At 42.8% G+C, this 17,798-nt stretch overlaps 1 protein-coding gene across 4 annotated transcripts in view; it reads right to left on the reverse strand.

Moving 5' to 3' along the window:
• Nucleotides 1–2,136: 2,136 nt before the first annotated feature.
• Nucleotides 2,137–17,798, reverse strand: part of LOC124008500 (seizure protein 6 homolog) — a 235,353-nt gene continuing 219,691 nt past the window's right edge. The window contains exons 10-18 of one of the 4 annotated variants that reach the window (XM_046319841.1): nucleotides 13,154–13,350; nucleotides 12,035–12,229; nucleotides 6,885–7,076; nucleotides 5,716–5,910; nucleotides 5,559–5,597; nucleotides 5,329–5,437; nucleotides 5,108–5,207; nucleotides 3,484–3,559; nucleotides 2,137–2,865 (exon numbers count right to left, since the gene is read on the reverse strand). In XM_046319841.1, the coding sequence (XP_046175797.1) occupies nucleotides 3,533–3,559; nucleotides 5,108–5,207; nucleotides 5,329–5,437; nucleotides 5,559–5,597; nucleotides 5,716–5,910; nucleotides 6,885–7,076; nucleotides 12,035–12,229; nucleotides 13,154–13,350 (1,054 nt within the window). In that variant the 3' untranslated portion in view covers nucleotides 2,137–2,865; nucleotides 3,484–3,532. Of the gene's footprint in view, nucleotides 2,866–3,050; nucleotides 5,208–5,328; nucleotides 5,438–5,558; nucleotides 5,598–5,715; nucleotides 5,911–6,884; nucleotides 7,077–12,034; nucleotides 12,230–13,153; nucleotides 13,351–17,798 lie in introns of those variants that run through there. The other 3 variants (XR_006834107.1, XM_046319833.1, XM_046319820.1) reach the window with 3 other exon arrangements.

Below are 17,798 nucleotides of genomic sequence, written 5' to 3' on the forward strand. Positions count from 1 at the left end.
CTGCAGTAGGTCATTTTTTTGGGGTTGACCAAATTGACGTAGAAATGTGAGTGATAGATCTGTCATTATCGTTGAAAGCAAGTCTAAGAAGCTGTAGATGTGCGCTATTTTTATGCTTCCCGTTTCGTTTTCGCATCTTTTACTTTCGGCTTTGTACACCAGCTTCAAACAGCTGAAAATAAAATTGAACAGATATTTCACAGCGGTTTAGATGGTACAATGTTTCTCTACACATTAGGTCACTTGTTTTGTCACATTAACTGAAATTAAGCAAACTATTAGAATTAGAACAACCAGGAAATGGCAGAGCGATTTCTGCATATTGCACTTTTAAGCAGTGCATTTTCTTGTGTGGAAAGACAGAAACTAATGACAGCAATGAACAAGGGGTAGCCCATGAGCATTCCTATGTACATGAAGATGGTGTACTTTACAGAATAGCACTTTGTAGAAGATGGTATATTATCTTCATGGCCTCCCTTCATTGAATTGATGCATACTCTCAATGCAGATGGCATGACAAGAGAAAGCTGTTGGGATTTGACATTAGTTTAATCAAGGAGATAGTGGAGTATTCGCCAATTCTATAACAGCCATGAGGGGGAGCTTAACACTGTGGGCTATACATTACATGTACACTACCGGTCAAACGTTTTAGAGCACCTACTCATTCAAGGGTTTTTCTTTATTTTGACTATTTTCTACATTGTAGACTAATAGTGAATACATCAAAACAATGAAATAACACATATGGAACCACGTAGTTACCAAAAAAGTGTTAAACAAATCCAAATCTATTTTAGATTTTAGATTCTTCAAAGTAGCCATCCTTTGCCCTGATGACAGCTTGGCACACACTTGGCATTCTCTCAACCAGCTTGATCTGGAATGCTTTTCCAACAGTCTTGAAGGAGTTCCCACATATGCTGAGCACTTGTTGGCTGCTTTTCCTTCACTAATCCCAAACTATCTCAATTTGCTTGAGGTCTGGGGATTGTGGAGGCCAGGTCATCTGATGCAGCACTCCATCACTCTCCTTCTTGGTCAAATAGCACTTACACAGCCTGGAGGTGTGTTGGGTCTTTGTCCTGTATAAAACAAATGATAGTCCCACTAAGCCCAAACCAGATGGGATGAAGTATCACTGCAGAATGCTGTGGTAGCCATGCTGGTTAAGTGTGCCTTGAATTCTAAATCCATCACAGTCAGTGTCACCAGCAAAGCACCCCCAAACCATAACACCTCCTCCTCCATGCTTTATGGTGGGAAATACACATACAGAGATCATCCGTTCACCCACACCGCATCTCACAAAGACAACGGTTGGAACAAAACATCTCAAATATAGGCTCACTAAAGGACAATTTTCCACCGGTCTAATGTCTTTTGCTCGTGTTTCTTGGCCCAAACAAGTCTCTTCTTCTTATTGGTGTCCTTTAGTAGTGATTTCTTTAATGCAATTTGACCATGAAGGCCTGATTCACACAGTCTCCTCTGAACAGTTGATGTTGGGATGTGTCTGTTACTTGAACTCTGTGAAGCATTTATTTTGGGCTGCAATTTATGAGGCTGGTAAACTCTAATGAACTTATCCTCTGCAGCAGAGGTAACTCTGGGTCTTCCATTCCTGTGAGGGTCCTCATGAGAGCCAGTTTCATCATAGCGCTTGATAGTTTTAGCGACTACACTTGAAGAAAATTTCAAAGTTCTTGAAATGTTCTATATTGACTGACCTTCATGTCTTAAGGTAATGATGGACTGTCATTTCTCTTTGCTTATTGGAGCTGTTCTTGCCATAATATGGACTTGGTCTTTTACCAAATAGGGCTATATTCTGTATACCCCCCTACCTTGTCACAACACAACTGATTGACTCAAATGCATGAAGAAGGAAAGAAAATCCACAAATTAACTTTTATGAAGGCACACCTGTTTATTGAAATGCATTCCGGGTGCATTCCTCTTGAAGCTGGTTGAGAGAAATGCCAAGAGTGTGCAAAAGCCATCATCAAGGCAAGGGATGGCTATTTGAAGAATCTCAAATATAAAATATATTTGGATTTGTTTACCACTTTTTTGGTTACTACATGATTCCATGTGTTATTTCATAGTTTTGATGCCTCAACTATTATTGCACAATGTAGAAAATAGTAAAAATAAAGAAAAACCCTTGAATGAGTAGGCGTTCTAAAACTTTTGACCGGAAGTGTACATTTATAGTTGTTTTACCACAGAAAAAGTCTCTCAACAAAACTGTGAGTCAAATTGAACAAAGCACTAATTTGTTTCCTCAAGTCGCAGACACCCTCACATTAGACAGGCAGGTTATTTACAAAGTGATATTTAAAACCCATAGATAGACTGGATGGTTGAATTATAGTAGCAAAATTGATATTTGGACAATGTTCAAACAACTTTGTGTCATTTTGTATTTTTCATGTATACTGTATATTTCAAGACCCATGACAATGCATAAACCGTACATTTGTTCTTCACATTTCTTATGTAAATCTTAAAACCTAAACCATTTGAACTAAATGTATCCCACCCACAATATTACCAGTCATGGGCTCAGTTATGAAATGAAAATGTACAAACACTAAAGAAAGGCCATCTGCGTCAAAGGTCTACAAAAATAACACCATGTTGATCCACCATCTTTGCAGTTTTGGTAGAAGTCCTCTGGAAAGAGATATTTACAAAAGCCCACAAAAAAGGAGTGAATTAAGAGAAAGAGGAAGGAGGGAGGAATAGGAGCTGAAGTCATTGCAGGTAAGATGAGAGGTGCAGAGAGGGTCCCAAAAAGAAACCCCTGAATTCCCAGCTGTAAGGTCTTTAAATGGTCACCTCATAATCTCCTTTGCCCTGTAAAGACCAGACAAATACACTCATCAAAAGTTATTCCTAGCTAAAAGCTCTAACTCTGTGTCATAATAACACAGCAGTTCCTCAGTCATTAAAAGGTGAATTATGAAAATGTGACAGAATATGGTCAATGGCCAGAACTGAATCATGCAAATCGTGTAGAAATAAAAAGTAGAAACAACATGATCAGAACAGAAATGATTTAATATTGTTTCAAACTGATTGACAAGAGAATGCGAGGACATGAAAAAGACAGGACATCAGTGCAACAAGAATAATGTAGTAAATTTAAGCTTCACATTTTACTGACACCCCATACTTTACTTTCATTAACAGTGAGATGTTATGTAAAGGTATTTTCTTTTTCCAACTAAAGTAAATAGTACATGTTAGAGAGAGAAAGAGAGAGAGAGAGAAAGAGAGAGAAGGAGAGATGAGGTGAGGGTCAGGGAGCTGTGTTGTGAGGAACCCCCCACAAGGTGTTGACAGAAGTGTTGATACCAGTTCGCTACAGTGGACAGCTGGCTGGAAGTGGACGCAGTGACAGATGACAGTGGTTGAGGTGGAGTTTAGGTGTGCCCTTTAAGATGGGCAGTCGGCATCAGAAGTAGGCCTTACCTCGTTGTTCTTCTGCAGGCAGCCAAGGAGGGACAGACAGACACAGTCATTAGTAATCACAGAACGCCTGCCGGGGCTGATGGGAAGAAGAGGTGGAGGAGGAGAGTATGGTCCAGTCAAAATGTCCAGAGTCCAGAACATGAAAGTAAAGAATGAGAGAGACACAGCATCCGCTCAAGTCCCACAGCAGAGTGACTAATAGGAACATATTTTGAATCAAGGGCATGATTCAAGTCAGATGGTTTATCAAGCACAAAGTTGCTGTAGTTTAGGAGAATTTTATGCATCACTAACATTTGTAACAGAGATGATGAATAGTTTAACACAACACAATAATAGACATGGCAGCATTCTGTTGCTTGAACAATGTGCCTGTGACATTGCACAACAAATCCAACACTCACATTAAATAAAACAAATACATTTCAATGACCTAACAAATACAAGTAACTGATATATTTGTACACACATCTATATAAATATGTAAGACAAGTACAAGAATTCCTGACAAACTAAATGTCAAATCTAAGGATTTTGGTTGTTATTTTAAGTGCTCTGAAATGTTGTGTGCAGCACATAAAAGTAACGTCAATACTAAGTGTAGATGTAAATACAGTCTATTATTGTACATTGACATTTGTTATAGCCTATGTGATTCAAAAACAATCATTTATAGTAGGGTCCAGGGGTGCAACTTTCACTGAGGACGGGGACGGGGGATAGGGCTGTGTGGATGGGGTGTGGACAGGGGACGGGGGGTAATACCCCCCCACATTCTGAAATATAATTTTTGGCCCCCCCAGTTTTATCATTGGAATGTGATACAAAACGATGCAACGATGTGTTTCAGGACCATGCGGACATCTCTGAGTGGTCGGGTAGGCTGTTTGGAGTATTTATCCGACTGGATAAGAAAAACGTATAATACAAAATAATAATAAATATGTCTCCCCACTTCTAAAACCAGATTTGCGCCCCTGATAGGGCCCATAAATGTACACTTTTCAAAAGTAATTCAAACTAATTAATGGATAAGACCCAATTAACTCAATCCCATGTGAATGACATGATGATGATGACACAAAGATGGAGGAGCTTTAAAGTGTCTTTGAAGTTGACATTAAGCATTTTTGTTCAAGCTTTTTCACCTTCATGCAGTAAAATATTACATTCATCTATCCAGAAGCATAGTCCGAACAGAAGCACTGTGCAAAGCTCAAAATGGAACCTACAGAGGTCATCACAAATGGAAACGTATATGTGTAGTGTACTACATCTGTCCCTAATCCAATCCACTGATTGAGTGCTTGTACAATCCTATTGATCCACTGAAAATGCACATATTTTTATAAAGCTTTAAAGCTAAGTAAACTGTAAGGCTTCCACGCTTCAAAGTTGAGAGAGATAATTTGTAGGTGATTGTCTGCATTCAACACAAGACCACAAATTGAGAGGCACAGCTCAGACCCCTGTGTCTGCGGTGGGAGACGGTGTGAAGAGTGCCCTCAGCTGGTTAAACATGAGATGACAGGCAGACAGATGACGATGAGATGGATCAGGACAGGACTATGGTGTTCTGGGAGTCCACGTCTCGGAGATTCATGTGCATGACATCCATACTTACTCCTGTCTCATAGATTGGGTTATTAAAGGCAGACTCCTCTGTCATGTTGTCATACGGCGGCAAAGATGATGTTGGCATTCTGATGGTCTTCCCCTGAAGTCTGAAGGACAGAGAAACGCAAAGTGTCTCGAAACAGCTCTGAGTCCTTCAACTGAATTACACATGTTATCAATTGATGGGCGTCATGCAGTTACTTCCCCTTCTTTCATTCTCATACTCACTTTGCAAAGTAGAGGTAAATCCCCAGGATGACTAGCAGTACGACCGCAGCAGGAATCAGAACAGCAATGACAATGTTGCTTCCTTCCATACCGTAGTCAGGACTAGCAACTGAATAAAAACATAGAATATGCATAACTAGAAATGACCTAAAAACAAGTATAGCATAAGCGTATCCTCTATTGGCATCCCCATACTTCACACTGTGGTTACAACTAGCTGATATACTTACCATCCAACTTGCGCTTGTTCAAATACTGCGAGGAGGATGCTGGAAAAAAGAAAGATAATATCCATGTGTACCCTGATAATTTTACACGTCATGGAACTGGGCGTCATAAGTTATTCGAAGTTGAGGCATATGTGTGCTATGGAAGCAGACAGTGTACCGCTACAGGTGGGTGGTGTGCCGCTCCACTGTGACGGGTGTCCAGGGACACAGCGGATGGTGGGCTCCCCCTGCATCTCATAGCCGGTACGACAGGTGAAGCTCAGGGTCTCCCCGGCCTGGTAGAAGGCCTTTTCTAAGCTCTGCACGCTGGTGGACGGGGCTCCAGGGTTCCTGCAGGGCTCGTACCTCTCCGCTGCCAGGACACACACACACACACACACACACACACACACACACACACACACACACACACACACACACACACACACACACACACACACACACACACACACACACACACACACACACACACACACACACACACACACACACACACACACACACACACACACACACACACACACACACACACACACACCATGGCCTGTCACTATGGGTGTTTCAATGTCTCTTAGACAGCAGATTGCCATTATCAAATGCATAATTTCCAACATAAATACACATACTGCCACAACTTACATAAGGCAGCTACCTCACTTTGTGTTCTCTCTCTACGCAAAAGTAATGATGTTTGACACAGGCAGATGTGGCTATCAGTACATCTCATTGTGCAGATAGTTCCTGACCTGACAACCAGTGTCAGTCCCTCTGCTCATTTCCCTATTGTAATTTACCTGGGACAGTTTCCAGCCTGTCTAATTACTTTGAAACAATGAGTGGTGTCTCATCACCACTCTGTTTGAACAGCAGGTCCAGCTCTTCTTACATAGGCCATATTGATTCTGCACCTGTTCTCTCCAGTTCTCTCCTCAAGTTTCTCCAATGCTAATTGGCTATACTTGCTGTGTCACGCATCATCTTCCTCTCAAAAGATCATTCTCCAACAAGGCCTTTTATCTGAGGCAGGTTGTGAGGAGGCCGGGATGACAGGTCATCAATGCTTTTGGAGGGCTTCTGGAGGTTAGGTGGAAGAAATCAGCATGTCCTCTCAGGCTACAACTTTGCAGAACGTACTGAGACCATCCACAAGATCACCTGGCACAGAGTTCTCTGAGTTATCTAAAGGAATACTGCGGACTCTTGAAAAACAGTGCTAATTATTAAGGAGAGGAGGACCACGACTATCCTGGTTGAATAAGATAAACAACACTGTGTGTGTGTGTGTGCGTACGTGTGTATTTGCTCAGATACAGTTTCCTGACTTACGGTTACACTTGGGAAGCCTCTCACTCCACTTGGGGTTAGCTGTGTCTCTGTTGTAGCAGGTGAGCAGTGTGCTTCCAGACAGGGAGTAGCCCTTATTGCACACATACTGCACCGTTGATCCCACCATGAAGCGGGATCCCGTCAGCACCCTCCGACTGTGCTCCACAGTCCCCGGGTCCGGACATGTCATTACTGATCATACACACACACAGGAGGAAAACACAGGCAAATTGATAACCACTCCAATGCATAACCACTACAGTACAGTATGTTCACGATCATCATTATTAGTCAAGTCACACCACATCTTATCCTCAGTGATTCCCTCAATAAAGGCCCAGTCTCATACAATAACCCAGTAGATGACACCCAAAGCCTTCTAATTCAATAGCAGCCATCTATCTAGGTCATTAAAAAGAACAGGGCTGGATATTGAAGCTATCCAGGCATAGCAGCCCACAGCCCGGGGGACCTCCACACAGAGAAAAGCACTGGGTCTGGCTGTAATATGCCTGTAATATGTATCAGAGATGTGCAGATGGATCGATGTCACTAAACACACAGAGACTATTTCCAGTAATGTTACACACTGGGGGATGGGGTTGAAATGTGCCCCAAAACAACAAGGAACCCATACAAAATGGAGGTTCTTATAACTATGGTTTTCATCTGTAATTGACTGTATTTAAATATAATATTTTAATATTGCTTAGTATGATGTAGGATTGAATGGCGGGAACCCGGTTACCGAGATGTACCGCCCAAAACGATTCTCTTTTCCCGGGATAAATGACGGCGAGAAACCGGTAAATGATAATAAATTATTTCTATGAACAGCACGGTGTGAAATGGAACTACTAAATGATTTGTGATGTCTAAATCTGGCTACTCTATGGCCTCTGTATGATGACTCCTCAACGCTCAGGGTGCATGGAGACCTACTCATCATGGTAACTGTTTTTCTTGTGACAGGTATGTGACAGATAGACTATGCTACAGTAATATAAAGACCGAATGCGCATCTAATTTACCCATCTCCATATAGCTTTCGGGGTCACCTTATTTTTTAATTGTAAAGATATGTTATTTTCAATTGCAGCTGCAGAGTTTTAAAACATCCTATCATTCGAATATCATTGCTTTAAATCAGTGCATGCTGAGCACCCTCGCAGTCTTTCTCGCTCTCCTTCAACTCCATTCAAATTGCATCCAAAATAGATAATCCTGTTCTAGATTGATACTATATAGCCCTTTAAATAATGTCCTAGCTTACCTCTTTCAGGCAGTACATTCAATGCAGTATTAGCATTATATTTAGCTAATTAATGATGGGTTATGCATCATAAGTTTCTAACATTATGATGTTTCTAACAAGCACCCAGGGACTCAACTTTCACCGGGGACACCATTCAACCACATCCTGAAATTTTATTTTTGCCCCCCCCCCCAGTTTAATAATTGGAATGTGATACAAAGCAAGGCAACACGGTCTGGTAGGCTGTTTGGAGTGTTTATCCGACTGGATAAAAAATGATTATAATAATTCTCGTGTCCCCCTCACTTTTAAAACCAATGCTGCGCCGCTGCATGCACCTATGCTCCGCTGGCCTCTCCTTAAAACAGCTTCTTAGCTCTTGGAGTCCCATGCAGGGAAAGCTTAGACTAGAATAGATGCTGGACATTTGAAGAGGGACTCAAAGTCTTTTTTGCTGAATGTTAAATACAGCAGCCCAATAAACATGCAATGGCTGTAGGCCATAGCAGTTATTTATTCAGACCCACAGCCATTCAATCTTTGTGAAGAGAAGTGAAAGCCTTCTGCATCTAATTCTATGTCCTATGTCATTCAAGGATGTCATTAGAATGATGACGATAAGGACAACAAAACTTATTTCATTTAACAATTGAAAGCGAGGAAGGAATGAAGCAACAATAGAGAGAGAGAAAGAGGAGGTAGGCGAATAACATGAGGGGAAATATTATGAAAGGTACAGTTGAAGTCGGATGTTTACATATACTTAGGTTGGAGTCATTACAACTCGGTTTTCAACCACTCCACAAATTTCTTGTTAACAAACTATAGTTTTGTCAAGTCGGTTAGGGCATCTACTTTGTGCATGACACAAGTCATTTTTCCAACAATTGTTTACAGACAGATTATTTCACTTATAATTCACTGTATCACAATTCCAGTGGGTCGGAAATTTACATACAATAAGTTGACTGAGCCTTTAACCAGCTTGGAAAATTCCAGAAAATTATGGCATGGCTTTAGAAGCTTCTGATAGGCTAATTGACATCATTTGAGTCAATTGGCGGTGTACCTGTGGATGTATTTCAAAACCTACCTTCAAACTCAGTTCCTCTTTACTTGACATCATGGGAAAATCAAAAGAAATCAGCCAAGACCTCAGAAAATAAATTGTAGACCTCCACAAGTTTGGTTCATCCTTGGGTGCAATTTCCAAACGCCTGAAGGTACCACGTTCAGCTGTACAAACAATAGTATGCAAGTATAAACACCATGGGACCACGCAGCTGTCATACCACTCAGGAAGGAGACGCGTTCTGTCTCCTAGAGATGAACGTACTTTGGTGCGAAAAGTGCAAATCAATCCCAGAACAACAGCAAAGAACCTTGTGAAGATGCTGGAGGAAACAGGTACATAATCTGAAAGGCCGCTCAGCAAGGAAGAAGCCACTACTCCAAAACTGCCATAAAAAAAGCCAGACTACAGTTTGCAACTGCACATGGGGACAAAGATGGTACTTTTTGGAGAAATGTCCTCTGGTCTGATGAAACAGAAATATAACTGTTTGGCCATAATGACCATTGTTATGTTTGGAGGTAAAAGGGGGGGGGGGGGCTTGCAAGCCGAAGAACACCATTCCAACCGTGAAGCACGGGGGTGGCAGCATCATGTTGTGGGGGTGCTTTGCTGCAGGAGGGACTGGTGCACTTAACAAAATAGATGGCATCATGAGATAGGAAAATTATGTGGGTATATTGAAGCAACATCTCAAGACAACAGTTAAAGTTAAAGCTTGGTCGCAAACGGGTCTTCCAAATGGACAATGACCCCAAGCATACATCCGAAATTGTTGCAAAATGGCTTAAGGACAACAAAGTCAAGGTATTGGAGTGGCCATCACAAAGCCCTGACCTCAATCCAATAGAACATTTGTTGGCAGAACTGAAAAAGTGTGTGTGAGCAAGGAGGACTACAAACCTGACTCAGTTACACCAGCTCTGTCAGGAGGAATGGGCCAAAATTCACCCAACTTATTGTGGGAATCTTGTGGAAGGCTACCCGAAACGTTTAACCCAAGTAAAAAAAAAATGTAAAGGCAACGCTACCAAATACTAATTGAGTGTATGTAAACTTCTGACCCACTGGGAATGTGATGAAATAAATAAAAGCTGAAATAAATCCTTCTCTCTACTATTATTCTGACATTTCACATTCTTAAAATAAAGTGATGATCCTACCTGACCTAAGACAGGTAATTTTTACTCGGATTAAATGTCAGGAATTGTGAATAACTGATTTTAAATGTATTTGCCTAAGGTGTATGTAAACGTCCGACTTCAACTGTACACATGCGTTAGCCTACTAATCATACAAATTGCCTTATTATATTTTAAAAATAAAATCTAATCCGCTAGCCTGTACTTGTAGCTTTGTAGGCCGCATGTGCTGCGCCAGAATTGCATGTTTTCTTCGGCTTTGTCATGGTTTGAAGATGTGCATAATTCCAGTCCATATAAAACAGTATAATACAGTACAGTACAGTAATACAGTACACACTCAAAAATATTAGCCTACTGGAGCTAGTTTAATTTATTTACCCAAGAGAGCATATACATCTATGGGTTTTAGGTTTTTCTGTCACACATAATGTGGAGTAGCCTATATCAGATATGTAATGGACAATGGCACAATCATTTGGGAATTTTTGGGCTTGGGCTCATTAAACGTCGTTAATATATGACTCATCAGGCTCAGGTAGCATCAGGTTAGAATTGTCATGCTGATCAAAGTTCTAGTCAAATCCCAACATATTTATATGCTTTATAATGCCTTTGAATGACACCTCCGGATTTGGAGGGAAATACCGGGTTACACGGGAGAAAAGGGATTTATTCTCGAGATTTTCAAAACACTGTAAAAATATTCAACCATAGCATAGCTGGAAGTCGGTGTGGTGTGTGTGCTGCAGCACCCCCGGAAAAATCACAAGAATATAAAATGTAATAAAAACAAATCACAAAAGTAGTGCACTGCGCCTTTAATGGTCCTATATTAGCGGATATCAGCGCAGCCAAAAACGTATTTCCACCCCCGCCCCCAAACTACTTCCAGTGGCTATGAACTCTAGTATGATGTAATTGTCAGATTATTCAAGTCTTGATGAGCTGTATGCAGTATGTTCTCTCACCTGTAGGTGGCAGTTAAACCATTTTAGTTTTATGTTGCTCACCCACCCTTCAGCATCAGATTTCAGACAGCAATTAAGTTCACCCGAGTGCTTTAAACGAATGACATTCATAAAACAATGTTCTCACTTAAAATGTCTGGTTAAATGTGGCATGACTATTGCTTTGGTGTAGCAGTGGCTGTAGTGCCATGTGATACAACAAAAACATGTGTAGCCTGACATTGCATTTTGCTCTGGGTTTGATAACACAGTTTATCATCTGTAGGAAGTGTTGATGGAGATTATCCAGGCAATGAGGCAGCTATTTAATGCAGAAATGGGGTTATGCACGTGTTACTGTGTTTCTAGAAGATGGCTGCATGTATGCTGCTTTAACACAGCAGACTGATACAACATGACACCCGTTACACCATTTTGCTCAGAAGTCAACACACATTACATGGAATGTCAATCAAAGCACCAGTGACCAGCAGGGTGTAAAAGTGACTCTGACTTGCATGAACAGTTATTCTAGGAACTCGTTGAATCCAGGCTTTCAATATAGATGTTTAACCAAATTGTCTCTGGTCTGTTGTACTAAACAGAACATAAGTAGACATACTGGTACAATCCTGTCCCTTATCTCCTAAACGCTATGGGAGACATTGTTTGTAAGCAGGCAGAGAATCATGGTTAGTTCCACTGTGGGAGCTTGTTATTTCCCAACTCACCTTTCTCACAGCTAGGCACATCTCCGCTCCACGTCAGGTCCCACTGGCACATTAGGATCTCCGAGCCCTGCACCTCGTAACCTGGGTAACACTGGTAGGTGACCACTGTCCCGTGGATCAGGTCTGGGTGGGAGGTACTCTTCCAGCCGTTGGTGATCTCTGGCAGCTCAGAGCATGTATCGTTCCTGGGGACCTCTGTGAGCGAAGAGCCAGGGCAGGATGGAGGGATTTAGAGATGGAGAAGAAGGAGGGATATTAAGAGAGACAGAGATAGAATGAGCAGGGTGTGTCGAGATGTTATCCTTGTCAATAATGTCCCTCAACTGCACATGGGTTATCCATTAATCTGAACAAGAGATTGCTCTAATAATATAGGCTCATCAAATCTAGAAACAGGTTGATTTATTCACAGCAAGTAAAGCCCAAAATCTATGACTGTACTGATGTGTGTGGTTGATAAAAACAGATAAATGACAATTGAGTTCAGCAGCACAGCAGTGACAGGCACAGGGAATCCTTTGGTGCGACCTGCATGTGAATTAGGCTCTGGTGTGTGAAGAGAATGTCATCAATTTGCAGTGATTGTACACTGCACTGTGAGCCAGCTAAGGGGAGGACAGTGGGTGGGTTGGCACTGCCCGTTCTGCCCTTTTCTTCTTTCACTATGGCACACACGGCCGGGGGTGCAGCACCCGGCAAATACAGAGGATGTGGACAAAGCAGGCCACATAATTGTGTTTTTGTGTTTGATGCCCCATAATCATATGCACCGGTGGCTGTTCAGAGGGAGAGGACAGCAGATACTGTAAAACACGTTTTCTCTTGTATCCTGCCATCCTCTGCACGATAATTCCTTCTATGTAGTATTATTAGCCTCTTGTTATAGGATATTTTTTCAGTCAAGGAAAAGTTATTATCATTGTTTGCCTGTGATAGTCTACAAAAAAAGGGAACACTCTATTCCAAGTACTGTATGGATAATTTTGTCACAGCCATGGGAGAATAGAGGCTTTATTGTAATACATTTTAAAAAGCCATCTTCCAAGAATCCTTCCATTAAAGAATTTCTCATAAAACAGTGTGCAGGTACAACTAAACAGTAGCTTAGTACTGCCTCACCAAAGAAGTGGACCACGAAGCCGTTGCCGTAGCCGTAGATGTTGGTGGCAGGGTCCGACTGGAACTGGATGGTGACATCAGCCATAGAAGTGTAGAGCTTGAAGCGAGACCTGGTGCCACTGTACTGACCCAGGATGTTAGCTGTTAGGTCATCACCGTCGTAGAAGGTCAACAGGTCATTCTTACCCACATTGAGCCTGCAAGGAGAGGTAGACGCAGCAGTCAGTCAACACATCTGACAAACAGAGAGTATATCTGTATATAAGAACAACAGATTGACAGAGCATGCAGAGCAGAGGAGAGGAACGCTTCATTTCTCCAAAAAAAGTCTGTTTTTTCTGTCAAAATTAGACTGCAGAGGGAGGGTGAGAGATGTCTTGCAGGGAAATGTCAGACCTTTGCAGGAAATCTAAATTATGTTTACGTTGGATGGATCTGATGCGAAATAAACACTAAATAATTCAGCATTAATTTGCCTCTGCTCCCTTTGACTTTCCACAGAGCTCTGTCTGTCTGTCTGTCTGTCTGTCTGTCTGTCTGTCTGTCTGTCTGTCTGTCTGTCTGTCTGTCTGTCTGTCTGTCTGTCTGTCTGTCTGTCTGTCTGTCTGTCTGTCTGTCTGTCTGTCTGTCTGTCTGTCTGTCTGTCTGTCTGTCTGTCTGTCTGTCTGTCTGTCTGTCTGTCTGTCTGTCTGTCTGTCTGTCTGTCTGTCTGTCTGTCTGTCTGTCTGTCTGTCTGTGTCTCTCTGTGTCTCTCCCTCTCTTTCTCTCTCTTTCTCTCTCTCTCTGTACTGGAAGATGTATTTGCTGAAGTGAAAGTATAATGAGAACTCTCAATTCCTCATCGCTATTCACTCCGGGGGAGGTAGTTTAGCCTCTTGGGTAAATTAGATTACTGAATAATGCCTGCTGGTTAACTGTTGAGTGGTATTGATAGATGGTTGGTAGAGGGAAAGAGCCTCAAACTGGACAGGTCCTAGACAGTTCAAAGGGCCACAGTTGGACTATTATTCATACTAACAAAAAGAAAACTGCATCATAACAAGAAAATAAATTGAACAATAGAAAAGCAGGCCAGACACTGAAGGAGGATGGAAGCCAACAAATCAGGTCATTGAATACATAAATACTATAATTATATCAGGGGCAGGAATCAGCCCTGTTTCCCATGGTCATTGCTGCAATGTATCTACATAATAACACACATAAAGCCAGTCACATCTTGACTTGGGGGCTCAGCTGCCTCTGCCTAACTTCTGAATGCATTAACCTTTCCAAACAGAGAACTTAGACTCATTGCCCTCTCTCTTTCCGGAGCAAGAGCTGACCTTTATTCATATAATAAATCATGGGAAAATAAGCAGTGAAAAACTCTAGTCCCCCATAGATGATAAGCAGTGAAAAACTCTAGTCCCCCATAGATGATAAGCAGTGAAAAACTCTAGTCCCCCATAGATGATAAGCAGTGAAAAACTCTATGTCACGCCTTGGTCATTGTATCTTGTGTTTTTGTTATATGTTTGGGTAGGCCAGGGTGTGACATGGGTTTATATGTTGTATTTCGTATTGGGGTTTGTATTAATTGGGAGTGTGTATTATTAGGGGTGTGTCTAGTTAGGCTTGGCTGCCTGAGGCGATTCCTAATTGGAGTCAGCTGATTCTCGTTGTCTCGGATTGGGAACCGTATTTAGGTAGCCTGAGTGCGCGTTGTATTTCGTGGGTGATTGTACCTGTCTCTGTGTTAGTCACCAGATAGGCTGTAATTAGTTTCACTCATTTATTGTTTTTGTATTTTCAGTTATTTCATGTACCGCATTATCTTCATTAAAAGTCATGAGTAACCTACACGCTGCATTTCGGTCTGACTCTCTTCAAACAACAGACGAACTTCGTTACACTCTAGTCCCCCATAGATGATAAGCAGTGAAAACCTCTAGTCCCCCCAAAGATGATTTCAGCAGAGATAGCTCCTCTGTTCAGTGTGCACCTTGGAGCATGTGTCAGAATAGCTTTGCAGATGTCTGTGCCCACGGATGGGGCAGGTTAATATTCACAGCCTGTGTGTAGGAGTGCACTTAAGAACAATAAAGGAGGGGGCTCCGTTCTCCAGACAGCCATGGGTAAGAGCAATCCTCTTGTACCTATCAATCACCTGTCTCCTGCATCCGCTACCATATTTATTCTGCATCCAGATTGCATTTACATGATTGAGTGCACATGACTTTTTTAAGGATGGGCACCCACAGGACTGACTTTTAAATGGTCATTAGGACCCCCCCCCCCCTTCACGCAGATTAATCCTGCCTGATTGCTCTGCCTGCAAATCTGTCCCTCAGAAGCCATGGGTGGGCGCGGCCCGCCCAGCTTGCCTCACTTCTGCTCCCCCCCCCCTTTCTTTCTCTCTGCCTCTGCTATCCTTCATACGTCCTTGAAGGTGAAGACTAGCACTTTACTGTGTGTCTGTGTGTGCATGTTGATGGATTGTGGCAGACCATTTCAATCCGCTGCTTAAACTTAAGCAGCTCTTATTAAACAGGCCCTGATGTTAGCGAGGTGGTAGGCAGACATTAGCAGAAAGGCAGCCCATGCCACCACGTGACAACCAAATGTGCCTGTGGACAGATTTGGGCTTAACTAACTCGGGGCTACAACTCCAGAATACAAATCAGGGTTGGCAAAGACGGCGATGAGAGCCAAACGAGGTGAAGCCTGACAAATACTCCCTCTAGCCTGCAGGACGGGCAAGAAATCAAATTAGAGACCTCCATTTTCCCACTAAAACCCTGGAGCGAGACACTCCAACACAAACGCCTGTAGGATGGATAGGAATGACAGGCTGTGCAATAGACAGGTTTGACATGGATCAACTGCCTGATTAAGCCAGTGTTTAAGTCCACTGATCCAAATCCTCATGGGGAAACAACATCATGCACCAACCAACATGGAGACAATTACACATGCACCTTGAATGGTGTTGGTCCCGAAGCTGAAAGACCCCATGTTGCACTGTCAGCTCCACAAGCAGAAGTAGATGCATGAAGATGGACAGCCAGAGAGTGATGGGATGTGATGCTATGCTGTCAACAACACATTGTTGAGGTTGCGCCTCGGGCAGTTATGGAGTAAGCCTGTGGGCAGCTGTTGCTGTAGCTCCCCAGAAATGTCGGACACTTACAAGCACATACACACACACACACACGCACGCACGCACACACACACACACGCATGCCCACACACACGCGCGCACACACACGGACACACACGCACTCACACACACTTTTGCTCTTTTCAAACACGTGTACAGGTAATTGTGATTGCTCTCAGGGATTGAATGCTACCCAGCCAGCAGCATCCAGTGAAGAGTGTTGAAATGGTCTCTAGAAGTATCTGTGGATCCATGGAGTAGCTCTCTCAGAGGAAGGGTCTTGTGAGACTAAGGAAGGCTGTGTGCTGCGCTGGCCCCGTTGCACGCTGGCGCTAGGGCACTGGGCTGAGAGACCGGGACACTTTCTGAGCAGAGAGCCAGCACGCACCCGTTCCATTGTTAGTTCCTGTCTCAGACTTAATGGAGAAACCGGTCATGGCTGGCAGAGCCTCCTTGGCTGTTCCGGACACGGTGAACACATCTGAGATGGTAGGTAGACACAGCAGAATTCAATCTGTTTGCTCCCACCCCGGCTTTACCAGGACTTTAGTTCTTTCAAAAACAATTAAGCAGAATGAGGTTTTCCCGTTTGTTTAGCTTTCTCTTTTTAATTAGAAAGTTAAGTATTTGTTTTTAAAGGCCAGGGCTTTGGCTTGGTCCCCGGGTTAGGGAGCTTTTGAAAAATGTCTTATTAATGACAATCCTGCCAAATCCCTGTGCCCCTGGGGGCATCGCTCACACCACGCTGCCCTGCGCACAGGCACCCTGCCAGCCTGGAGAGGTACATCTCAGCCTAGATACATCTCTCTACGATGACTATAAGTTATTGCACTGACAGTAGGTAAACTGATGTATAAGCCAGTTATTGTAGTCAGTATTAAACATGTAAGTCCCAGAGCTTCCACTGAATGACTCTCTGGACCCAAGGTGCCCTGAGAGTCAGAGGTCTGCTTCTGTTACTGTTACCAGAGAGAGAGACACTCTGGGTCTTACCAATTGAAATACTGTTCCTGCATGGCAGAGTCAACACAGAAGATCTAATTGGAAGAGACAAACCAAGTGTTTGTCAGAGTGACATAAGGTAGCTAGCTGCAGTATGGATGGAGGTTGTTACAACACTTACATCTTCACCTGGCCTCTAACCTAGATATGCCATTTTGTACCCAGCGGTGTGAGTCACAGGCAGGTGTGCATGACTGTCACCTGTGCTACCGCCTGCCCGTGCCCCAAGTGTGCTGTCTTAATGAGAAGTGAGCCAGCCCTCCTAGTTTGGCCTAAATTAATTAATCAGTCCTCATTATGCACACTGTTCCTCAGTAATTGCGAGCACAGGCACAGTGATGAATGATAGTAGAAGAGTGAAAGCATTCTCATTAACAGGGAAAAGTGTGTGACCACCCTTATAATGAGGCCTCTCCCTTCCTACTACACACATAGGTGCCCCCACATACTTACACACACTCTCTCTCCTCCTCCTCTCTCCCCACCCCCACTTTTTCTCTC

The sequence above is a fragment of the Oncorhynchus gorbuscha genome, linkage group LG02 (genome assembly GCF_021184085.1).
Source record: "Oncorhynchus gorbuscha isolate QuinsamMale2020 ecotype Even-year linkage group LG02, OgorEven_v1.0, whole genome shotgun sequence".
NCBI lineage: Eukaryota > Metazoa > Chordata > Actinopteri > Salmoniformes > Salmonidae > Oncorhynchus > Oncorhynchus gorbuscha.